The following is a 27,194-nucleotide window of genomic DNA, read 5'->3' on the forward strand; positions in this document are numbered from 1 at the left end:
GTAGGTATCTCACAATAAAAAAATAATCCACGTATGGAAAAGCGCGTATAAAGTGTAACCTTAAAACATGGTATTTATTAACTTACCGGACTAGTATTGTGTGATGCTAAGGTGTGAGCGTCCAGCGAGGCTAACGAAGTGCAGCTGTCCCTGGATTTGTTCCTGGAACCCCGTCTCTCCCCCAGGAGCAACCCAAGTCGCATGTACAAGTCATTCTGCCGTCTCGACTCGTACCCTTGCTTGATGTGACCTCCTTCGTCATCTGCAAAGAGGTTTACTGTTAGATATTGGTTTGTTTTTGTTAAGGTAATCACACACTGTCGCAAGAGGCGCAAGTAATGCAAGTCGCGTATTTTTCGGTACTGTGAATCCGAATTAGGGTGCAACGCAACCTGCAGAGTGGAGAGGAACCGAGACGAAGCATATTTTTTTAATAAAAAAACCAAACTATGCTTTGTTTACTTAGACATAAAGTTGGCGCCCTATAGTGCTTAGTCACGGCATCTACACTTTCGTATTTTGTTTTCGTTACACCAATATCAACCGTATGTTAAAGTAAATAAAGCTAACTTTAAGTTGTTATCAAAAAAAGACGCTGTGCTCCAAATTCGGTTCCACTTCGCTGGCATGTGTCGAACCAGCTCTACGTTAGCAGAACAAATTAGCCATATCAGACGAGTCAGCAAATGTGACTTCACCTCTGAACTCGACTGATTCGTACTCGCTTTGTCAGTACTGAAAAATGCATTGCGTAGCGCCTCTGGACAGTCGTCTTGTGTGTGATCACCTTTATAAGATCATGCATCACACTCATTCCATGCTTGTGCCATGTATTTATAGTGTATAATATTATTAACAACATTGATTTAGGTATGAAACGGTAAAATGTAAATAGCGGGTATGAAAATTTCAGACAAATCTTTATAAAAACTACTTAAATATTTACAATAATTAGTGTTACATCGGTGCCTTTAGTCTTTTCAGAAAGAAGTCTAGAAGTAATGTTATCCTTTATGGAAATGTTGTGAAAATAATAGGAGGACTTTTAGAGCTATCAATTTAGTCTAGTTATGATATTATAGTGTAATAGTGTGTAGTGTATTAAGTATAACAAAATGTATTTTTAATTATATTTCTTGTTGAATCAACAAAACATGAACCTAATGATGATTTAGCAACAAACGATAAGTTTAATTATAATTTAAACAGAACATGCTAAAATAAAACACAATATTTTTCAAAATTATCACAAAACAAAATCCAGTAGCTATGTAAACACATGCACTTAAACTTGTGCAAAATAAACAGTCTGTGGAACTTAAAAACATAATCGATCTCAAGAAAAATAAAAACAAAATAAAAGAACGAATACCCACACATTATTATCCAATTAATGATGAAAATTATTATTCCGCATTCCGGAAGTTAAATTGGAAATTCTCAACCTGATAATAATATCGCAATAAAAAACGATAACCTGCGTGCATCGTTTCTTATGGAAACATCGGAAAATACAATAATTGTGGAGGCTCCGGAAAAGAAAGAATAGCACGTAATTTTCGCAAATCACAAAAAGTCGTAATAGGATTATTTCTCACGCAGATAACTTGAGACTAAAGCTCACAGTGATGCTTCACACACTTGATATTAAAATATGCTTACTTTCTTATCCATAAGCTGTGAGATTAGAATTCTATTGTATTCTAAAGACATAATTGATGGCCGAGAAAACATTGTAATTTAATACAATACGTCAAAGAGCATATTAATATGAACCTTTCACATAGTTTTTATAAAATATGTGAATAATTTTTGTTTTTCGAGTATGTTATAAAATAATCGATAAGCTGACGAACAAAACAGTGTATTACGTTTACGTACCGATTAAAATACTTTTTTTTACTCCGGACGTTTTTGGCCTGCTGAATATAAATCTAAACTCAAGTCAGAAACCGCCCTAAAACTGTATTAAGCTTGAGTTAAAATTACGTGATTTCGATCACTAAAGAAAACAGCCTAAAAGTGTTCTAAAATTGAGTTTAAAAATTGTGATTTCGATCAAAGTGTAACACACATTACAGTAAAACAACAACTTTCCTTCAGTTATTTGCTCCTCCTGTAAAATTTAATTTTACCTTTTTTTCACCACTGCACCAGCTCTTTTAATATACTTATTGTTACTACCAATCATAAGAAGAGCAATAAGCAGACTACTTTTAGCACCAGACAAGGCTAGTGTAAAGCTTTATTTATGCCAGAGCAACGTAGTACGACATTGACGCATGCCATACGGTCGCGCATGGTACAGTAATTTTAACATGTAGCAAGAATCGACGGCAGACTCCAATAATATTTCAATTCTACAGCATGATAATATTGTCTCAGCATATTTACTTAAAAATGGAGCAGAGGAGATGTGTTCCAATTGGGAGTTGACCAATGATGATGTTTAAAAGATGACGTCATAATTTTTTCTCGTCATTTATTACTAAAATCTGATTAGTCTGCCAAAAATATCCCCTCTCCGCTCCGCATAATATGAAATTGTACTGGACCTAAAAGAGACTGCCGCATGCTGTATAAATATTAGGTATGTTTCCATTTGAAGCATGCCGCTTTGTCGCATGTTGTTGCTCCGGCGTAAAGTAGCCTTTAAAAGTGAATCCAAAACAACGTATTGTAAGGTAAAATGAGAAATGCATCTGTGCGTGAGAAATGAACACGATTCCGTGGTTTCATATGATACCACTGAGAGCCATGAGATAAGGCGATTTCACGACCAACTTGTAAGTTGAAGTACCTATTGCTATAGTTTATTTAGCTACTTTCAATTTCAATTAATTACTTACACAACTTATTGAAAAAAAAACATAACTACTGTGTACATAGAACCAAAAGCTTAATTTGCTATAATCTGCTGAAACAGGTCAAATCTACCTTTTGGTCCGTATCTACCTTTTAGAGTAGAACAAGTAAAGTCACGCCGCATAATTCAATTAACAAAATAATATTAAAAGAGAAAACTTATAGCGCACTTTCATCTAGGAATTGTCCTCATGCAATTATTATTTTAATTATACATTAAACTGAAATCATGACTCTGCAATCTGTTAGGTTGGTTCACGAAAACCATAAATTAGGCGGGCCATTTCTCAAGCCTGCCTCACGACCTGGGCTCTCTCCGAGTTATTAGATATAATCGTAGTTTATATAAATGTAAACAAAAGGACAAACTTTTCCACTTAAACTAGAAACGCGCAACACTAGTTGACTGATCACATAATCTGACATCAAAGAGTATTTTCGAGATCTCTTTGAAGACATCGGTCCTCCGATGCCTATTGGGTTTTTCCCAGAGAAAACAGCTTCCTCTTTTGCACCTCGCTATGAGTATGGCAGCTTGTGCTGCAACCAGCTGCCAATCAAAGAGTACCAGAGCACCAGAATGTCCCATCGCCTGACTGCCTGGGACATTGGACTCACAACTCCCAAGCTAGCGAATGGCGACCTCGCACCGGAAAGTAAGAAGACATCAAACGAACGACTGGCAAGATTAGAATTTACAGGATTTGTAAGGTATAGGTTTAGGTTCTGGTATAATAGTACCTATATTAGTATGGTATATTATTCTTCTTCTCGCGTCGGTCTCTCAATTTTGAGGATCGTGGCTCCCTCGAGATGTTGCGCCATTTTCCCCTATTGGAGGCCGTACGGAAGGCATTGTTGGAAGGTGTGTTGACCGCTTCTCGGCTGGTTGGACCAACGTCTCGGGCTTCGTCTCAGAGGGGTCTCTTTTCTCCAATCTTGCTAGTGATCAGCAGTTTCTGTATGCTACTCGCGTTTTTCCTAGCAATTTGACAATGATGGTATATTATATACCATTGAATTTTTTAAAAATAAAGATGGATTGTGACTGGAAATGACACTAATTAACCTATTACTATTATTATTAGAGCCTCAATAGCTCAACTGGTAAAGGAGTGGACTGAAAACCGAAAGGTCGACGGTTCAAACCGCGCCCGCTGCACTATTGTCGTACCTGCTCCTAGCACAAGCCTGACGCTTAGCTGAAGAGGAAAGGGGAATATTAGTCATTTAACATGGCTCATATTCTTTTTTTTACCCATACACCTCTAATATTAAATTACGAAAAACAACTATAATAAACAACTATTTGTACATCAACTTGACGATTTCTTCTTTCGTTAACGCCAGTAGGTGGGTGGAGAAGATAAGATGAAAGCCAATTTATAATCAAATTTGAATCTACGTAGGTACAAGCAATATCCCACGACCGCCTTAACTCAACAGATTAAATGAACACATTACTATAATCTGTTGATAGACGCCCGGTCATTATGTTCGTCTGCAGTGTTATTCAATACTAGCTTATGCTACACTTTCAAACCCCTACTTCACCCCCTTAGGGGTTAAATTTTCAAAAATCCTTTCTTAGCGGACTACGTTATAATAGCTATCTGCATGTTAAATTCCAGCGCGATCCGTCCAGTAGTTTGAGCTGTGTGTTGATAGATCAGTCAGTCACTTTTTCCTTTTATATATTTAAGATTGATGACTAGCCATACTGTCTCTGTCTGTGTGTTTATCTGTCTGTTACCTTTTTACATCCATGTAAGTGATTTTGATGTTTGGTTTGTCCCGATGACGAACATATTATGCTATTTTTCATCCCGGAAAATCGAAGAGCTTAAATAAATTTTTAGAAAATCTTAATTTTTTACAAATTTGCGAGCATCATCTAGTTCTAGTAATATTATTATAAATGGGATAATGTATCTGTCTATCTGTTTTCTTTTCAACGGCGCTCCATTACTAAACCGCTAGAAATAGCTAGCTTTTTTATTCAGATACACGTAAACCCTTGACTACAATCTCACCTGGTGGTAAATGATGATGCAGTCTAAGATGGAAGCGGGCTAACCTGGAAGGGGTATGTCAGACTTTATTAAACCCATGCCCCTTTGGTTTCTACACAGCATCGTACCGGAACGCTAAATCGCTTGGTGCCACGGCTTTGCCAGTAGGATTGTAACTAGCCACGGTCGAAGCCTCTCAGCAGACCAGAAATTTAGAAAATATAAAATTCCAATGTCAGGAATCGAAACCGGGACCTCCCACTAATGAGACCATAGTGCTTACCGCTGCGCCAGGAAGGTCGTCAAAAAGTTGCTTACCGCAGATGGACATAGGTTATTGTCCCAAAAAACTGAAGAGAGCCCGTGGTATTTTCAAAAGACCTAAATCTAGACGGACGAAGACGCGAGATAAAGCTAGTATACGAATGAATGGCCTATGTACTTTATGTAGGCCGTACTGAGAAGTTCGTGACCAAAGCAGGTGCTTGAATTAATCGTCAGCTCGCGTGAAGGCTTGGAAGAATACAACGCGTGACGGTAGCGATGTGTGAAACCAGTAGTGCGTCGGACTCAAAAATAAAGTCCTAAACGGAAATGCGTGATAGTAGCAACTCATGAAGGCAGCGTCGCGATAGTATATCGTAGCAACTTCTAATGATTTGTCATAATATACAAAAGGCCCACAAGAAGTGATAACTTACTACATTGATTTTATTAGCTGTGATGTTTTGCGTTTTGCAACAAGTTACTACTGAGTTTCTTGCTGGCTTTTCTCAGTTGAAATTGCTTTCCAAACCGGTGAAAAAGTCTTGGTGTAGTATATTATATAGAACAAGTTGTCTTTAGTGACATAAAGATTGGTATTTGAATTTGAAATAACTGCATGAAGCGGGAGGATCAGTGAACCTACCGTTTTATAGTATCCCAAGAAAATTCCTTCCATTATATAAATAGTGGAAAGGGATTACGATCCTCAGCAGTGAGGAATACGATGCAAAGGGAACAAGACACATGTCACAACGCGGAGCACGACGACATCAGTGCAGTTCTTCATAACTTCTAGGAGCTGTGTTGGACACGCTGCCGTCGCGTGATCTGTTTGACCGGGCCTTAATCTTCAACTCGCGTAAATGTGATCGCGATATCGTGAATGCGACAAAGTAAGACAATTCTGAAGGTCTCACTGGCGCCACTTTTTGTCATTTTAAGTAGGTAACAATCTCTTCGGAATTTCCTCAGATCTGGCCAAATCTGCAGCAATTGAAATTAATTACCATCGTGAAGGCGAATTACGGCGTTTATGTACTCATACGTATACGTTTTTGTAAAAATTCGATTCGAAGTGGCCGTCATACAAAATGCACGTACGCTTGTGCACTAATTCGGTTCGTGTTTATCCGTCAAAATAGGAATTAAAATCAAATCGAATACCAATGAGTAGGTATGCACAAATGCCCATACTAATATTATGTATTTATGAGCATTTTTTTCGTAACAATCGAATTGTAAGTCGTTGCTTCTGGCTGGTTTCTCATATTTTTCACGTTTTCAGCTTAAACTAGGTTAAATTCATTCGTGAACTAAAATTTAGAGTCTTTAAATTTTAAATTTATGTTCTGTCCTTTTTTAGCAATATTAAAAAGAAAAAGATGCAGTTTAGAGAAAGACAACAGAATCGACGCCATTTTTAGGCAAACTGACGTCTGTCTATCCGTCCAGATCTTACTAAATAAACTAAGTAAAATTATACCTATGCGCTTGAAAGAAAAACTTCAAATAGGATAAATAGGTTTATTTATTTATTTATTTATTCGACAACTTAAAACTATCATTACAGGCTAACCTAATGCGATAGCTAAGTTAACTTAAATTATTTATAATATCTACTTATTATTACATACTTTTTCCTATATACAACTAACTGACTTAAACTTAAATAACCTACTTTACTTAAAACTTAACAAAAACGTTGTGGCCCTAATGAACTCGGTCTTATCCAGAGAAAGCCTTAGGTATATAAACGTTAAAGGATGTGGCAACTGGAAGGAGCGGTCACAAAAACCTCTCCAGGTTCCCAGGGAATCCAGTTTCATTGCCGCTCCATAAAATATTAGACATTGTATTGTACCACTGAATAGTGAATGACACTGGTGACGCCGCTGTATTTCATTTTATAGATATTCGATGATTTGTATCCAAAGGTTCTCAATTTAGTGATTTAGCTTATAAACTGCGTTGACTGATACTATAAGGATTTATTATCAAAAGTAATCTATAAATAGTTTTAAAACTTGTATTTTAATGATTTTTAAATTATAATTATTAGCTAAAACTAGAGTAGGACCGCCTGCACACTACGCGCGCTAACTAACTAAGCGCGTAAATACTTACGGCGAGCGAACCACCGCGTACTTGGTTCCGCGATTCATAAATGAACTACCTCCAACGCTGATTAAAAAAATAGATATTAAAAACATTAAGTATAAATTAAAAGAATATTTTTTAGCAAAGTTAGATGGCTGAGTCTTTTGTGTCTATGTAGATTATATAATTATTTATATTAGTGCTAATCCTATTCACCTAATAAATTTAATAAACCTACTCACGATTATAATATTATGTTACATACTTACGTGATTCTTCGCGTTATATACCTACTGTAGATTATTTCTTTTAAGTAATTAGTTAATAGGTATCTTCGTTGCAGATAGGCACCGAGGACAAACCTCTGTGGTTTTTTCGGTGTTTTTAGTTTAAGCTTTTATTTGTATGTATTTTTATTTGATAATAAATTAAAAAAAAAAAAAAAAAAAAAAGGAACGTTATTTTATTTGGCAACAATAATCCCAACCGGTTATTTATTTTTATAAATAACCGCCAATAATAATCCAACCGGTTATATAATCAACAACTGAAACTTTAGATTAATTATTATTATTCATTTTTAAAGGTCATTGTAGTAAAATTATTTTATTTTTTATTTTTTAGACGCCTATATATTTTTACAAACAAACAATTTTTATTAAACTGTCAGAACTCATAATAACATTAAGTGGCATCATTAAGTAATTAAATAAGACAGCTATAGTAACCACATTCACTAAAACTAAACACATAAGGTCATCCAACCACTACGCTGGCCGTGACAGCCAGCAGTGGCCCTTTCAAATCGGTTTAGATAACGATTCAATTGCCAACAATAAACTGTGTGCTTAGTATGAGATTTTACATCTGACCCATCGATGATAGAATTCGAGATCGAAAGATAATGACGTTAATATGACGTCATTATGTCGTTTGTCGTCAGAGTAAAATGTCACGAGTTAAAGTCAAAAAGTCAAATGTTCAGTACCACCGATTTTAATTTTACAACGTTTGCGCTTGAAGCGCGCTGGCTGTAAAAGCTTGACTCAAAGCTCGAAACAAGCGTTCAGTGGTATTGATTATGAGCCCACCTAAATTTTAGAGTATTCGCATCCTCTTCTTACTAATTTAATATGAAAAGGACAGACATAGTTTGACAGTTTTAAGTTTAATGTAGAGCCGTCAAACCTTGTGACCGTAACTGCCAGTCGCGAGCGTATCGTTTAAATTTGTAGCGCGCACTAAAATTTAGAGTCTTTAAATGTAAAATTCATGTTCCGTCCTTTTTTAGCAATATTAAAAAGAAGAGGATGCAGATACTCTTAATTTAGTTTAGCGAAAAACAATAGAATCAGCGCCAATATCTATTTTACTTATGCACTGAAGTATTAACGATGCTCGAATTCTGTTACCGTCAGTGTGGTGTAATATCTCATACTAAGCGCATTGTTATACAATGGATGGCACTGTCAAGGTTTCGAAGCCTCACATTCGATACGCTTGACGTGAATCGGCAGTAGTATTGTTTCCAAAGGTCGTAGAAAGTATCCGATTTTGTGCAACACTGTCATAATAGATTTGGGACGATAGATAATATTAATGTACTGATGTGTGGTTTGTTTGACGCTTACCAATGAGAGGTTTAATGTTTTGGATTTCCTTTTTAAGGCCGTATTGCCCTACGCCCACTTGGAGTCATGGCGTTGATCAACTCTTTAATAATTATTCTTTAATCTAAATATATAAAATGAAAAGGTGACTGACTGACTGACTGACTGACCGACTGACTGACTAACTGATCTATCAACGCACAGCTCAAACTACTGGACGGATCAGGCTGAAGTTTGGCATGCAGATAGCTATTATGACGTAGGCATCCGGTAAGAAAGGATTTTTGAAAATTCAACCCCTAAGGGTGTGAAATAGGGGTTTGAAATTTGTGTAGTCCATGCGAACGAAGTCGCGAGCATAAGCTAGTCTATATTCTAAATTCTTATAAACTGACTAACAGATCTACTACTACAGATTAAATTACTGGGCCTAGCAACCTTTAGATGTTGCATTCATGGTTTCCTTATAAATTAGGATCCCCAGAGTAATTTAAGATCTCTCTTAATTAATGAATGAACTCTCTTATCAATTTAATCCCCAGAGTAATTTAAGATCTCTCTTAATTAATGAATGAACTCTCTTATCAATTTTACAGATTCACACGAATCTGTAAATTCATTGATCTGATTGTCGTCATCGGTCGATAGATGACCATTACCAAGTATTTTGGGCCTAAGATACGGTTATATTAGGTTAGGTGATCGTTCAAGTGCCAAATCTATTAAAAAAATACGTGGTAACGGCATCTCGTATCACAATAAATGTATTCAAATTGAACGATATCCCGTCACTTCAATCTCACGGGTTACAAGGTCTTGTCATGTCTATACCGGTGAAATGTGGCTGGACAGTTGTTTGATATGATGTTAAACTTCGGTTAAAAGAAAAAATCTTAACCTGAGACTATGTTAGAGTCCATAGGTATTTAATATATAAAAAATGTGAAATTGTATCTGTCTGTATATCAGCTAGCTTTCACGGCTCATCCGTTAAACTGATTTTGACAAAATGTGGTACAGAGAAAGCTTGCATCCCGGGGAATAGCACAGGCTCCTTTTGGTCCCGGAAAAAAAACTACGTAGATGATGTTCATCTAAGTAGTTGCTACATGGATAGCTTGCATCCTGGAGATGGACATAGACTGCTTTTTATCCCGGAATATCAAAGAGTTCCCGCGGGATTTTTAAAAACCTAAATACACTCTCGCCTTTCCAACATGACCACAGCCTATTTGACTTGACTTCATAATATGACTACAACCTTGCCGGGTTCCTTCTAATAGCACAAGTAGATTGAGATTCAAGAGATTCATTTACAACGGACACAAACACCTAGGTAGGTACGTAGGTGTTTTATGTTCGAATAAGGTTTATTTAGATTTTACTGATGATTATGAGCAGTAAACGGTTTCCATATTCCATCTCGCCTTTGCAATGACCACAGCCTACAGATTTTGAATGACGCAAGTCGCAACGGTTACGTGCCATCTTATTTTGATGGTTGGACTGCCCGTCATTACTCTGTGACCCCGCGACTTTTCTCATTGTCCCGTTATTACTGATAAGTAGGCTTATTACACCTTCCTGAAATAGAACATCCTAGTTAGGATTCAGGAAAGTGTAATTGCATTTAGCAAGTTAGGATCCTAAAAAGTGTCCTAGCTAGAAAGAAAGTAAGACTAATGCCGTCCTTAATTACTCAGCATCCTAGTTAGGGAAGGATTAAAGAAGGTGTAATAGAGCGTAAGCTAGCGAAGCTGTGTGGGTAATGTCCTAAATCTAAATATATAAAAGGAACGTGTTATTACGGGCCATCTCATTTTGATAGTAGGACTGGCCGCCATTACTCTGTGACCCCGCGACTTTTCTCATTGTCCCGTTATGTAGTGATGAGTGTATTAACACTAGCTGTGTGGGTAATGTCCTAAATTGCATAATAAATATCAATTGATGTTCTTTACTGGTGGTCGAATGCTTGAATTTTCATTGTAATGGACTTTTAGTGTTTTGATTGGCTGTAGTTTGAACTTAAAGTTGACTCTCATAAATATTTCATACTTTTCAGCTGTTGTACCTATTTTGGGCCAGCAGTTTTGGAAATCCCTAGTACCTGGTGCCTGTGCACCAGAAGGAATTGAGTGGATCTGGACACAGAAGTAAACACACATCATGTGGACTACTTTCTTCAACAAACATCTCACAACTCAGGAGGGTTCAAGGATGATTAATTATTTCCGATGATGGCGGTCAACTGTTTGTCAGTTATTTTTTAATACTTCGTAGGTAATAAGTAGTAATATTATGTTGAATACAAGTTGACCCATCCCAGCTTGATTCTAAAGAAATTGCTAAAAGTTTTAAGGAGTTCTAAGGTTCTAACCCTGCCCTTTCCGGTGCGATGTCGCCATTCTAACACCTTGGGACCCAACGTCTATCGGTTTTTCGATATGTGCACTGCCCATTGTCAGTTCAGCTTCGCAATCCATTGAACTATGTGAGTTACTCTGGTTCTCCTACGTCTGATTCATCAACTCTTTAGTATAATAGAAATAGTTCAATTCCTTCATCAATCATTACCACTATATAGACTTCATTATCGTGATGACGTACCCCACTTGCCTGGTTTGATATTTCTGTAATACATAATAGCAAAATGATTTCGTCATCACATTGTCAATCCATGCAGGCGTTTTTCACCTTGTTCCATATTGTAGAAACCACAAAGCCTACACGGCGCGCCAACAAGTCCAGCCTTCGCCCACTGCCATTGCTATTGGTCGACAATTTGTCAGATTAACTGATTAAATACTCAAATCGAACAACTAGATCGAACTAGACGCTGTAATTGTAGGTCAGAAAGGTTTTGTAATCACTACTGTTAACAATAAAATTGTCATGGGTTCTGTCCACATCCGAATTCACTTAAGGAGTCATTCATTAGCGATTTTTAATAAGACTGGGCAATGAGTAGTTTGAAAAATCGATAATTTTGGGGTCCCAAAGTGCTAGAATCGCGATCTCCAACCGGAAAGCGCAGTCTTGAAAGATCACTCTACATTTGAATTCACTTAAAGAATCATTCATTAGGGATTTTTAACATGATCGGGCAATGGGTAGGACACACGAAAAACCGATAATGTTGGGGTCCCAAAGTGCTAAAATATTGATCTCGCACCGGAAAGCAGAGTGTTGGAATACCACTAGGTGGAAAGACGACATCAAACAAGTCGCAGGGAGCCGCTGGATTCAAGCGGTGCAAGACCGTGACATATGGAAGTCCCTACAAGAGACCTATGTCCAGCAGCCGACGTCTATTAGTTGATAATGATAAAACATGACTATAATTTTACTTTCCCTTTAATAAACGTAAACGTAAAGGTTCTGCTGATTTTTGGCACCATTAAAAAATCCGTGAATTGGTTTAAACGGTTCTTTCACGTGAATTGATTTCTTTTGCAATTATAACGTAGTCTCGACTTAAATCCTGCTCCAACTTTGATGAAAATAAATCCATTTGAGATTCAGTTAGACCTCTTATGCAAAACAGACGAAAATAAGTGCAGGAACCTTCCCAGAACGAAGAAAGATGTCAAAAACTTGATCCAAAGATCACGTGAGTGAAGCCAAATATATAAGAGTAATACCTAAGTACTATACAGAACAAATATTTCTGTCTACCAATCATCCACTTTCACCAAATATCGTGTTTACATGTTCAATATTTGAAGTTCAATGTTTATTAATACAACCGTTTCTGACTGCTTTGAAGCCATGCTACTGCGGTAGGTATAAGGTTTCGGTTTATATTGTGGTAAATATTTTGTGACCAATGTCTACCAGATTATTTGCCCACTTCCATTTTGACTTCAGGGTAATTCTTTCGAATATCTTTATTATGTATTTGATTCAGTTTGTTGATTTTAATTCATTATGTGATATTGGCCATGAAATTGATTTACCATCCTTAAATTGAATATCGTGGACGTATACCTTAGATATATTTATGCCTACATTTGAGTCTGAGCTTTAGTGAAATTTTAATTTAGGTAGGTACTGGAACTTGTTGTTAAAAATAGTAAAGCAATTTTTTTTCCAAGACACGCTTGCACTTGACAACAATCATGCTTAAAAATACAATGATGAGGTTTGGATTGGAAGCGTGTTTACTTATAAAGATGCTCATTTACTCTTGGCTTGAAGGCATTTATGGTTAACTACTATCAGATACGATCATGGGAAAAAGCAAAGTTATATTTTATAAACAAAATAGGAAGTAATTGTATCTCTTAAAAGATACCAATGTAAGGTGATTGTTGCACACCAATAAACAACGCGTACATCAATAACGATATATTGAGTTCACGCTTCAATGAAGAAACGATTCGAATCATTACCGACATGCCTTATGTCGATGTGCCAGTGTGAGAATGAATAAATTTATCAATCACAATATAAATTCTCATGGTAGATGTTTATCTGTGAAACGCGATTTATTAAATGCAAAAAAAAAACAATATATACAAACCGATAAGATTATTAAGGTTAATCAATTACACGACTCAAAAAGAGCCATCTTATGTTTTCAGGTTTCATGTATGTTTCTTCACTCCGCCATAACAGAATCTCAACAGAATCCTTATCATCTTACATTCAGGATGTAAAGCAAACACTTCAGGGTGTGAAGCAGAACACAGCAAACGGAACAAAAATGTTAATGTAAACAAGTCGTAATTTAAAAAATTCTAAAACACGCCTGTTCTGTCAAAAAACAAACTAAAAAGTAAAAAAATTGCTGTGGAAACTCTGGGGCCACCGGAGTCTTAGTGCTGAAAAAAAACTTACGAGACATTTCACCATGGTTAATAATAATCATTATTATTATCTGGTGATTATTTTTTCGAAAAGGATCAGATTGGCTGTTCAGCGGGGAAATGTAGCCAGTATTCTTGACACTTTTTCACGCGGGCATGATTTGTTCAGTTATTAGATAAGGCTTACTTCTTGTAACATTTTCATTTACAAAATGTAAGGATAAACTTCCTTGAGAGGAAGAGGAGAGAAAGTCAAGGCACTGTTAGTAGAGGTCAGTGTATCAAGATGAAACATAGATTCCAAGATATCGAGTCGTGATGCAAAAACTTTCTGAACGTAAGTTAATATAGATCACTATCTAGCTATCGATGAAAAAAGTGAACGACTTGATATAGATCAGATAATTATACGTCTTTGATATGTAGCAGGAGTACAAGTAAATACTTAGGTCAAAGTCGTTTAAAAATGTGTTGGAATGGAAATTTCGTTCAATTTCAAGACATCAACTCGATTAACAGTCTCACAGAATTAACAACAAACATATTGGCGTCGATTCAGATGTCTTTCTCTAAATTTAAATTAGAGTCTTTTGTACCCTATGAAGACTGGCACCTAAAGTCAAAGTAAAGGTTTAACAACATTAAATTTAATTAAGTTTGTCTGCCCTTGTCTTATTACATTGGTAAGAAAAAGATGTGAACACTCTGAAATTTAGTTGACATCAGAATCAGTACCATTGTATGCTAAAACATGACTAAATTGGGTTTTAAAGGACTTAGAAAGGCAACCAAAGCGTAATTTTCCAGCGGACAGGTGATCTTCGCAAGCGATAAGTTATAAACGCTAAAGGTAATACATGGCTACTAACGGCGTACGCATTATTTAAGATTGTCTTAAGATTTATTAAAGGCAAAGGATTTGAAATTTGCATTGGACTAGATAGACTTAAATCTTGAAAGGCAAAAGCTGTTGAGATTATAGAATCAGGACATTTTATAACATTGTCTGTTTTGTACAGTTCTGTAACAACATGAATAATAAATAGCTAAGTAATTTTATTCCATACAAATTAGTCAATAATTATTATACTTAGCAAAGGAACTTCTATCTTGTACGTGCTAATCTTTTGAATCTTTTATCTTGATTATACAAGATCGCATTCAAGTGCATTCAAAAGTATAATATGATGGAACATGTTATACGAAATTATTGTCATCGATTATAACATCATTTGTCTGGTTGTTATCTCAAACACAATTACAAATCCTCGAGTCATGCGTGGAACAATCAAATGCTTTCTAGTGTTCCAAACCTGATGGTAAAGTTGCCGAATCACTCTACTAAACTTATTGAAGGCCAATTATATGGATGTGTTAACAGCTAAGATGAATAAATTAGCATTCGCAAATGATACAGAGGTACAAGCTAAAAAACACAAATTAAACACAGATGTAAACTCAAATAAAAACATAACCGGTTCCAATAAAAAAGCTGTGCATCAAATAGCCGACTGGCCAATGCAAACAGGCAAAAAGATGTGCAAAAATCGAGCGGCCGTGCCCGATTGGGCTTGAAGGAATGTGGATCGAATACCGGCTGTGGTATTTGTTTAGACCAGATTTAGAACCTTGAAATGTTCTCCGTTGACGATACAATATGTCATTGTTTATAACCATCAAAAAGTTGTAATCCTAAACGAAAATGGCAATCTGAAAAAAAATATCAATGTATTCGTTTTAGATGAATTCATGTCAATTTGGAATCATTTAAATGTAGCACGTTAAAAGCCTCCGATCAACATTCCTTCAGAGTATTACAAATTCCGTGCCTGCAAATTGGTTGAGCCCTTGAGGAACGGACGAGTAAGTGGACCACAGCGACCTTATTTTATTGAACACGAGGCTCGGCCAAGCCGCGCTCCTGGGACCCTCCTCCGGCAATCCTGTTAAAATATTGCTATCAAAATAACGCGGGAATTGATTTCTGTTCCCCACAATTTATGGGGCCAGTGTTCTTAATCGTATTTCACGCTATTGTGTACATATCAACAACAATAGTAATTACAAACGACAATAATACCAATCAACAAATCATAAAGGACAATGTTATTCACGTTTCAGAGATAGAAACGTTATACCATTGATTAAGTACGGTAGCAATCGAGCAAGTGTTATGTTGAATTGAAACTAGTAATTTATTAAGAAACGCAGCTGCAATCGGACTGCTTTATATTTCGACGTGAACTAGAATGATGTAATTAATGGAAATAGAAAATGAACTAGATAGCGAGATAACGTTCGCCGGCCCGCTGTCTGCGCGGGCAGCGTTGCAAAAGTCTGTTCTACACCTAGACTAATAAATACACGGCGAACAACCGGTCCCTTGCAGAACCCCTACGTACATCCGGCGGGAGCGCGTGGGCCCCGCGTCTGTCACTCACTATTATTTACGACCGGAGGCATCCTCGTCTCGATGTTCATATAAAAATCTAGTCAGAAAGTGAGAGGATCGTGAATGAAAATTTAACAGTACAAGGTATCAATGGAGTAAAGTGCATTGCGTGTAATGTTTACGCAACGCAATGCAAACCGGAGGCCACCGCGGTCCCACAGGTATGCAAATGTTGAGATGTCGTGCGATAAGGACTTACCAGATAGAGGCACGTGGTTCTCGTGTGAATGGCGACTGCTTCGTTGGCCGAATGGACTTCGCAGAGATTTGGGACTGAGGAAGAATCTTCTCCTCGTGTGTGGCGGTGTGGGGCAACTTTGAGCGAGATTTGAAGGCTGTTTAGGTGGTTTCGGGAGTCGCAACGGGGACTGCCATTCCCGATCGACCTGTTGTTGGGGTGACGGCGTATATCTTTCCATGACTTGTCTCCTGCCTTGACTTTTTCTGGCGCATATGGGGCACGCTTCGTTTCTGAACATGCAGGAGTAGCACCGCTCATGACCACACGTATCAATCAGCTTTCTCTTTTTACCCTTATCAAAGGGCATGTTACAACTTGGACAGGTTGTACCTCCCGTTTCGCTGTCCAGCAGTTGTCGCAACGCAGCTAAATCTGAAACAAAATAAATTGCATATGAATTTCTCGTTTACGTAAAACATGAAGACGTCGATGGTATATTAAATACAGTTGTTGTGTTTTGCATGATCAATTTATTTAAACGTCAATACCCTTGTAGTTAGCTCGTGGAATATAATTATTACAATTCATTTTATGCGAGAATGTAGTACAAGCAATTACATATAAATGAACACGTTGAAATAAATGTAGGTGAGTTAAGGTTGGTCAACATCACAGTAGGTAAACGACTCGTAATTCATTTCTGGAATCTACAAGATATACCTATACCGTATAGGCCGGAGACGTCGGTAGTTTTTAATTAAATCTGATTTATCAGTGCGCCTGATTGGAAAGGATTCTGAAAAAGTTTCATAAAAAGATTTATATCACCAGTTTAAATTAAGCGATCCGTTAATCAACTGTCTTTGAACGCGGTAATTAAATTCCGATGTCGCGAAGTTGAAAAACAAAGTTAAACTTTCTCTGTTACAGTACGTAAGTTTAGTACTCATTTAGGCAGATTTTATTTTACGCTGCCCACCGTCGTCGGGTCATTATACGCCGTTTAGTTGCCGTGACTGAACAATATTGATGGTGCCTACTAGTCAAATCAGCAACTTTTTTTATTAAATTTCATCGTCAAAACGCTCGCTTAGTATGGGTGCTTGTATGAAATACATAAATATAACGTAATTCTCGTCGTACTTTTTAAAAACGGTTAGCAAACTTAAAATCAACGGTACAATAGACAAGAATTTTGAAAGACCCTCTATTTAATAATTACAAGGAAATAATTTATTTTTGACGTAAGCACCAATTCCAGTTGTCTATAAATTATATTTGCATCTTTATGAAGAACGGCTGTGATACGGTAAATAACTAGACTCATAGAATCAAGCTAAGTCCGTTTTAAACAGTTCTAAATTAAACTAAATTGATATTAATTAAAAGTAGTAATATTTTATAATAAAATTCCACAAGCAATTTTAGACTTGCCTTTACACAAGTTTAAAAAATGTGTTAAAAGTATGCTCCTAAAAAAAGCATATTATACAGTCGCAGACTATGTAAACGATAAAAAAGCTTGGATTTGACTCGCTCCAGCAATGCACGGGGCTGCAATGGCTTGTATAGTACGGTATAATAACATTATAAATTGAAAAAATTAAAAGAGCAACCGCCGAGTTTCTTGCTGGTTCTTCTCGGTAGGAACGGCATTCCGAACCAGTGGTAACTTAAAAGTACCTGACTATTCATAAGCACTTGTAAAAAGTTTACATGAATAAAAAAACATTCTATTCTATTCTATTCTATGGTACATTATTTTCCACAGGGGATGTAGTACTGAAAAGGATAGCCCTACACTTATAGTCCATTTTCAATATAGGTATTATTATCTGTGATCTGTAGATAAGTTAAACTTGTTTGTCGAGAATTTGACAAATAACAACGTTGCTAAGTAACCTATTGGCAGATTGTAGATAGATTAAATATAGGAACGGGTAGATAGACCTGGCATTTTAGTTTGGTTTAGAGATTGTATACATCCGAATTAGCAGCATACATTACACTTTTTAAGGTTCCGTACCTGTCCGTCCATCCGTCCGTCCGTCCATCTATCTGTCAGCGGGCTATATCTCGTGAACCGTAACAGGTAGAGAGTTGAAATTTTCACAGAATGTGTATTTCTATTACCGCTATAACAACAAATGACAAAAAATTCAAAATGGCATCCACGATAATTAAAAAATTAAAAAGTGTTATTTCTTGTACGATGATAAGGATCCATTCGTGTGTAAGTCCGACTCGCACTTGGCCGATTTTTTAAACCAAGCCCGTCCAGGCACGCACGAGTTTAAAATAAATCATGTCTTACCCAGCAGCGACAAATGACACCGCGAAAAGATTGACCGCCGCATGCGCATACTTTAAAGTCTGCAAGTCCTTTTAAGTCGATTTAATCTTTTTTTAACTTTACAGTACCTATCACTGTATTGACGCTTACATAAAATAAGATTTTATGGCTTGAATTAAGTATGAGAGCTAAAAATTAATATTCGTACACTTAGGCTGGTCACACATTGTGGCCGATTCTCTTGTACACAATCTCTAAACTAAACTAAAATGACACGTCTAAATCTATTGCTATCCCTGTCGTAATGTTGCTTGCGGAAAGGGGTAGCACTAGATTTAGACCTGTTAATTTTGTTTAGTTTAGAGATTGTGTACAAGAGAATTAGCCCCATTGGCTACCATCGTATGAGCGACTAAGTAGTTGCTTTCCGTAGCATCTAAACCTCAATGCATCTGAAGCTGAGATCTGTAGAGCGAACTTTGAATTTGGACTAACGAGACAGATCTATTTCTCTACAGAAATGTGTCCCTGTTATAAATTCAGTACCACTGGTTTTAGTTTCACAAAGTTTCTACATGAAGCCCTCATCCGCGCCCTCATCAGCCCACAACCAGCGGATGTTTGGACGAACTTGAGGTTTTAAATATTGTTGTACGGTACTTTAACACTGAAGTATTTCAATGCTGGAATTCTATCAACGTTGGTGTGATGTAAAATCTCATACTCAACCTATAACAGGTCGCTGATTGTTTTCGGTAAACTTCACGTCTATAGCGAAACGCGACACGCTTGATTATTATAGTAGCATTGGGATGGTGGCCTATGCAATCGAAATGAAGGAGTCGTGCAATGAGGAAGTTTCAGGGCAACGTTCGATAAAATTTTCATAGATGGCGCTAAATAACCCCACCACTAAAGATGAAAAATAATACCTGTATCTATACGATCTATGCTTTAATTTTTTAAATTTAAATCGGATGCGATATTAATTAATTACCGCCACCACTAGCGTGGCACGCAGGCGATCCTAGCGATGATGATGACGACGCGAGACCCACCGGATATGACACTATCTCCGCGCGCGATGGCCAGGCTATCGTCCGCAGCGCGGAGATCTCCACCGGACCAGACACCACCCCCGTGCGCAACGGCGAATCTATCGCCCGCAGCGCGGGGAACGCAACCAGCCACGAGGCCCCAAGCCAAGATGGCGGGCCCTAGCCAGTGAAATTCCGGCTAGAAGACCAACACCGGGGTAACATGAATACCCCGCGCCCTACCCGGGTAAGGAGGCTACGCCTCGAGGCCCGTAACCCCGCTTGGCCTTCGGCTAACCGGAGAAGACCCTGTCGTCGACTATCTCTCAAGCACCAGTAGCCAATGTGCAGTCAGCCTTAATACTGTCGCGCCTGGTGAACTTCGTGTAAACAAAGTTCTGCGAGGCAGCCTCTGAACTTGTTTTATTTGCCCGAGGCAAGCTTTCCTTTTCTGACCTTTATGTAGATACTCCTTTTACACGAGCATTAATCTGAGATAATAAACCATGAGGCCGGGTTTCGTATACATAATTATTATGATATTAATCAAAGACGCGAGATGGATCAAGTTATAAAATCTGATGGGTGTAATTATTACAAAAACAAATACTTAATTAAAACATTGGCATTGTTGAAAATTTACATTTCAAAATAATGTGCCGTTCGACGTGATGAAGACGTACAAAACAATTAATGTTAAAGAGCCACGTGTTAATGTATTGTACCTACAATTTAATTAATAACTCAAGTGTTGAAAATTCTGAAGATGTTGATAAAGGTTTTCCCATTTGTCTTTTCAACTCTTCGATCATGTAGAAAGATAATGTAGCTAACATAAACGTCAAACGTTTATATCGCTATACACAATCTCCAGACTAAACTAAACTGATATGCCTAAATCTAGATGCTAATCTTTTCCGCAGTAGATTTAAGCTAAGTTTAGAGATTGTGTGTAAATTAGATACAGTCCGCTGACAGACAGACAGACAGACAGACAGACAGACGGACGGACGGACGGACGGACAGACAAACAGCGGAGGCTTAGTAATAGGGACTCTTATTTGGCACCCTTCGGGTATGGAACCCTGAAAATATCTGGAAATTTACAAGACTTTGAAAATCTATCTAACAATCTCTATTGTACATAACATTATTATTAATCAATAATTAATAATAATCAATAATCTATAACTAACCATTGGAACTAAATAAGTACCTATAGATGAGCTATTTCAAATTAAATTCATGTTTTATGAAGCTGAAAAAATTTGTAAAAAAACTGTGGTTAAAATTGTGAGCAAAACCATGTATTTGCTACATTCCACAAAAACTTTAGTTCCCGTCTAGTACGTATTAAGTAGTACTAAAGTCCGCGAAGGGTTGAGATGGCAATCGGGGTATGAGGCGGGGGACGCCCCTCACACCCGCAGTCGCCCGCACCGGGTTAACGCGGGGGCGTTCTCCCCCGATTGCCTTTTCAACCTGTCGCGTAGAGGTCATTGTTATGAACCAAATTGTCCCTTCAACCTTTCCCTTTCCATACGATTCCATAAAGACATTACCCTCCTTTGCAGTTGGTTAATTAACATTATTCACTCCACTATATTAACTCTTTATGAATCCTTTATGGAGCAGCACATGCGTCCACGTTTCAACATGGCCAAAACACTAAGTACCAGTTAATGCAACTTGATAACGGTTATTCGCTGGTATTAAACTTTGCGACTCGAAATTAACTATGCCACCACACTTAAAAGCCGTACTTTATTGAGTTATCACATTTTATTCATTTGACTCTGTAATTTAGTGAACTTTACCAAAATTACCTCTAATTGAGTTCGCGTAATAATTTATTTTCTGATGTTGTACGTCGTACTACATTATATAGGGAAATCTATTAAGGAATCCGACATTCGTGTCTTTCTGTTATACTTATACCTATAATCTCTAAACGAAATTGATAGATCTAAAAACGATATCTGTTTCCGCATAAAGTTAGAAGGATAACGCATTTATCAGGAGCTGTCTTTGATATTTTGATACTGATGGGAACTTTTAAACAACTTTTTTTAAAATAAAATACATAATTACACGCATTGTTAATATTTAATATCCATTATATGTATAAATCAGTAAGTATAATTACAATTCCTATCTGAAACTCGACAGTCATCATTAATCCTTTTTAGATCGAGTATAATAATAGGATTCTCCAGGAAGATCGCATACAGCCATCTCTTTCGATGCCCCCACGATAGAAAGAGAAGTGTAAGTTCGTCTGTGATGGGATAGCACGCAAATATTACAGACGTCTGGCTGGGCAGACGATGAATCATGGTACGTTTCAAGGTAACAGACACTGAGGGATTCTTCGATCCTGATTTGGGTCATTATTTTAATTTCAAATACAACTTGATGATTTACTGAGATTGTGATTTGTGGCTCGAAACAAAAACATTATTATGACAACTAATAATAATTATGTACCTATCAGCCATTGATTTATATATTACTAGCTTATGCTCGCGACCTCGTCCGCGTGGACTACAGAAATTTCAAACTCCTATTTCACCCCCTTAGGGGTTGAATTTTCAAAAATCCTTTCTTAGCGGATGCCTACGTCATAATAGCTATCTGCATGCCAAATTTCAGCCCGATCCGTCCAGTAGTTTGAGCTGTGCGTTGATAGATCAGTCAGTCCGTCAGTCAGTCAGTCAGTCAGTCAGTCAGTCAGTCAGTCAGTCAGTCAGTCAGTCAGTCAGACAGTCAGTCAGTCAGTCAGTCACCTACTCCTTTGATATATTTAGATTACTTCGTATGGACAGGGTTAATTACCAACAAAATGGCACCGACTCATGCGCCAATGCAACCTCAGTGACGTCTGGATTTCAAACGGGTCGTTCATATTTTGTATCTAAGAGGTGGCGCTGATTTATTTGGCTTCTAAACTATGAAAAATTATGTTCACTTGACCGTATCTTGTCATTTATATTGATGCTATCAGCAAAGTTTTGACGACCTCCATGGCGCGGTGGTGGGTATCCGCTAAGAAAGGATTTTTGGAAATTCAACCCCTAAATACGTGAAATAGGGGATTGAAATTTGTGTAGGTAGGGATAAGCTAGTATAGAATAAGTCTCTTGATACTGTGCTAGTAGGATATGACTAAAGATTAATTAACGTAATAGAGGCATTAATTACGCCCGCTATTAATTTAGGCGAATATTAATTAACATGTAACAGCTGACTCACGTCAGTGTCCGACAAGGCACTGAACAACATTGTTTGACATTTCGTCAGATAATCTAATCTCTGTATTTTGTATCTAATCCAGTCTAAACAGTGTTTCCTGTTAATATTATAGCGAAAATAAAAGATAATAGTGGTTGGCCTCAATTCTGTCCGTATTGAATTACGTTTTTGCAGACCGTGCGTGGTAGTTTCGAAGACGAGCTGTATTCTGTGCGATTTTGAGTTCTGATTTTTGTTGATAATACATAATTTTGAAGTTTGAACTTTGAACATATTTAACACAGAGTCATTTAATAAGTTTAAAAAGTGATAGGCAGCTTCTCAATTCAAAATGCTACAGATTAATAATATAAGTACCACATAACCTCAAAAAACATTTTACTCAATTACTTAATTCTCCGTGCTTTTAAAAATATATTGAATGCCATTTTTACTTATATACATACAAGCAAATAAAACGACACATGTTTCATCCAGTTACGTTTTATTCGATTTTAATAGTCCAAGCATGTTAGGAAAATGGCCAATGTTCTTTGTAGCGTACACTAAAATTCAGAGTCATGTTTCGTCCTGTTTTAGCAATATTAAAAAGAAAAAGATGCAGATATTCTAAATTTAGTTTAGAGAAGGATAACAGAAATCGGCGCCATTCACACCTGATGGATAGTGATAATGCGGCTTAACATGGGACTCACTTTGAAGATGTTTATTCCTCTTCATGCCTATTCATTCGCTCTTGTTTTAATTAGTTTTTTCCATTAGACTAATTTTTTCACGCTGAAAAACCATAGCTTAATAATTTTGAAATTTCCACCAATATTCGTCTAGCTAGCCATTTTAAAACCTTACAAAAATGTCTATTTGTTAGTTTATGAAACGGCTCATATACACAGACACTTTATTTTCAATTATATTTTAGGCTGAAATCTATAGAGCGCACTTTGACCTTGCTCAGACCTAAGACACTGTTAAAACGAGACAGCGTTATATAAACGGCATAAATGTCTCGTTTTAACAGTGTCTTAAGTCTGAGCAAAGTCAAAGAGCGCTCTATAGATTTCAGCCTTAGTACCTAGCTGTATTAGGTTTTTGCGATAAGCGTTAAATAGGTAAGCAGTTATTATTTGAGCAAGAGTCGTTGAGTGTAGGTATAATATAGCACGTAATTTTTGCCCGAAACCTTCAGTTAGGAGTCAGTTTTTTAGTTACGATTTAGTCAATGTGAACTCACAAAATAATGTGGAGGCTTCTATGCTACGTTCTGGTACCTAGAGCAAGAAAAATCAATCATCAGAATAGTGTTATTTCATGTAGGACAACTGCAGCTAGTGTCTTTTGTGCTACTTACGTTTATGACTTTACCACCGTGCCGCCCACGCCTTTTCGTAATGCATGATATTAAAAGACAGAAGCTCAAAGAGGCCCGTAATTTTTTTTAGATGCCCTACCATAGGCAAAGCAAAATTTCAACGTAGCCATAAAGCTAAAAACTACGAGAAGGCCATAGGACAAGTTTATCTCGCGAAAATGAGGGTTTTCTGGATAAACCTAAACCCATGCGAATAAAGTTACACGTAAGAGCTTAACATAAATAATCCTGAAAATTTTAGCATACTACAGAATCCCCCAAAAAAGTCTATGTAAAAAAATAAAATTCTAGCATCTCTACAAAAAATCTATTTCTCATTAAAAATTGATTCTAAAACGTAAAAATACTCTCGCTATAAAGGTACTATTATGAATTCTGAGCTAAAAGTTCATAAGCCTACGAAATAGTATCATGAAAATCTAGGTCATTCGACCAAATATGTCAGCAAGTAGGTGTGCACTAAGTCACCTGACCTATGACCTAGCGGTGGTATTTGTTGGTGTTACTGAATTATGCTCCACCGTAAACCGTGTCCAGATCCTTCGCTGATAACGGAATGTATGCAGATCTGATAACTTAGGGTAGAATTATATCGAAAAGGTGTGTTTTGATGAGAAGATCGCGACCTGAATGTAGCATCTGACTTGATGACCTCTGACTCAGCGGAGAGCTGACGCCTTTCCAAAAGATCCGGGATTAATTCCTGATAAGGTCACATCGCACACAGGAGGGCGCGATGTTAGCCTAGATTCGGGAGATCTGGGATTCTAGCCCGGACTCGCACTTCTAACTTTTCGGAGCTATTTAATATAAAATAGCTTAAACGGCGAATCTAGATATCGTGATGGAACCTGCATGCATGAAGGCTTTCACTAATTTTCTCAAATAGATAGTGGTAGGTATAAAGTCTTTATTGCAACTATACCATTGAACTATTATTACTAAGAATTTGGTTTATTTGTACATCGTCGCAGAATGGTGAAGTGTGGTTGGGACATTAATTTAGAAACGATGCGCCAATATAACTCAAGCCTTTAGCTTTGCTAATAAAAAACGTTGCGCCGATAATATGACATGGACTTTAGTTTTGCTGTCACCTTACAAACAAAGGAACTGTACTTATAAAAGAAAATCTTAAAAGTATTATACCTGGTATCAGAAGAAGAGTTATATACATTCCCCGTCGTTTTGTCTAAAATCCATTAAAACTTGATCACGAATTTCACTTCGATAGTGAAGTTCAAATGAGAATTTCTGCAATGCAGCGTGATAGGGCATTCAGAACACATCTGTTAATTTATTGTATTGCAATCAAATGATGCATTAACTTGGTATTTTTACCCACAGTATAGAAATTATTCATTTATTCATTTTTAACTCAAATCTACAACCTTACATCCCCTATTTAACCCACATGTGTGTGAAATTTTCGGAAATCCTATTTTATTTGTAGGGTCAGCAACAAAGCTAGGTTCGCACCCGTCCATAGTCCTGGCGGGTGCAAACCTAGCTTTGTTGCTGACGTACCAGAAAGTTGTAACAATAAAGAGAAAAAGAGGACAAGAAAGCACTTATCTCCGTAAGAGATCCATACCAGTGGCCCTTGGCAGTGTGAGAGTTTTGGGGAGTATCCAAGACGTAAAAGGAACCTGCGGACAAAATTTCTAGGCCCAGATGCCCGCCAGCCGCTCCATCAGCCAGTCACTCAGGACCGATCTCTTTATATTACACAGGACTAGATGATGCCCGCGACGTCATCCGCGTGGATTTAGTTTTTTAAAAATCCCGTGGGAACTCTTTGATTTTCCGGAATAAAAAGTAGCCTATGTCCTTCCCCGGGATGCAAGCTACCGCTGTACCAAATTTCGTCAAAATCGATTGAACAGATGGCTCGTGAAAAGCTAGCAGGCAGACAGACAGACAGATAGACAAACAGACAGACAGACACACTTTCGCATTTATAATATTAGTATGGATGTAATCAGAACGCTATCAAAAACTTAGCTTTATTGTTATACAACCTAAACACAATCCAATATTAATAACCATTTGCCTCATTTTGTAGTTTACTGATTTAGTATTATTCAAGCCCGCAATGTATAGCGTGGCAAACTCGGGTCAATGCCACGCCTACGACGCGGCTTTGACTCCAAGTGGCCTACTTACGGAACGTTAGTTGAACTCTAGTGTCAGTCAGATGTTTTATTCGCAATATATCGTGAAATTTTACAAAATATAGAATTTATTTTATTTTATTTTTCGTGTTTTTTTGTGCTATCATATCCCGATCATCAGTACTATCACCTGTCTTCGTTTTTGCCTGCGTTCTGGTTACACCCTGTATGTATAGGTACAGATTTGTCGTTTAAAAGTTGGCGCAAGTTTTGCTTACTCAAAACGTGATCACGATCGCCACGCCACGATTGAAATTAAGTTGGGATTTATGATACGGTGAGTGCGAATGCGAAATGTGGCGGACGCTGTAATCGGGCGTTCCCCCTTCGTGTCAGACATAGTTTAGCGAACGTACAGTCGGTGACTCTTGATCACTGACCACCATCTTAGTTTAAAAATGCTTAAGAAGTAAATAAAGTGTAAGCTATGGAACTACAGCGCACGCACTCTGAAATTCCTGTCGCACTGTAGATACCTCGATAAAAGATGGCGGATTCTAAACAACTGCTCTGTATGGTTACCATTTTCAGCAGAAGTGACACATGAATGTTACTTCCGTCTAAAAAAATCTGAGTTTTTTTTTAAATTTATTTACAACAAGCGTATACCAGAAATTTACATTGTTTTTCTCTCGCCAAACTGGTGAGCCAGTTTGTTGGCGAGCTGGCTGGAGTTAAGTAGGTACTTGCAGGTGTAGTCTTCCCTAAAGAAGTTTTACTTCAAAAAGTTTATGTTTCGTCTAATCGCAGTCTTTCCTGCAAGGGTCCCTCTTT

The 27,194-nt window shown here is 37.3% G+C and overlaps 1 protein-coding gene across 3 annotated transcripts in view; it reads right to left on the minus strand.

Annotated features, from left to right (window-relative positions):
• Window positions 1-27,194, minus strand: part of rols (rolling pebbles) — a 324,504-nt gene that overhangs the window by 10,415 nt on the left and 286,895 nt on the right. For 2 of the 3 annotated variants that reach the window (XM_034973384.2, XM_069501899.1), the window contains 3 exons: window positions 16,314-16,727; window positions 15,492-15,605; window positions 87-262 (listed from right to left, as the gene is read on the minus strand). In XM_034973384.2, coding sequence (XP_034829275.1) covers window positions 87-262; window positions 15,492-15,605; window positions 16,314-16,727 — 704 coding nt within the window. The remainder of the gene's footprint in view (window positions 1-86; window positions 263-15,491; window positions 15,606-16,313; window positions 16,728-27,194) is intronic. The other variant, XM_069501898.1, reaches the window with a different exon arrangement.

The sequence above is a fragment of the Maniola hyperantus genome, chromosome 11 (genome assembly GCF_902806685.2).
Source record: "Maniola hyperantus chromosome 11, iAphHyp1.2, whole genome shotgun sequence".
NCBI classification, from domain to species: domain Eukaryota; kingdom Metazoa; phylum Arthropoda; class Insecta; order Lepidoptera; family Nymphalidae; genus Maniola; species Maniola hyperantus.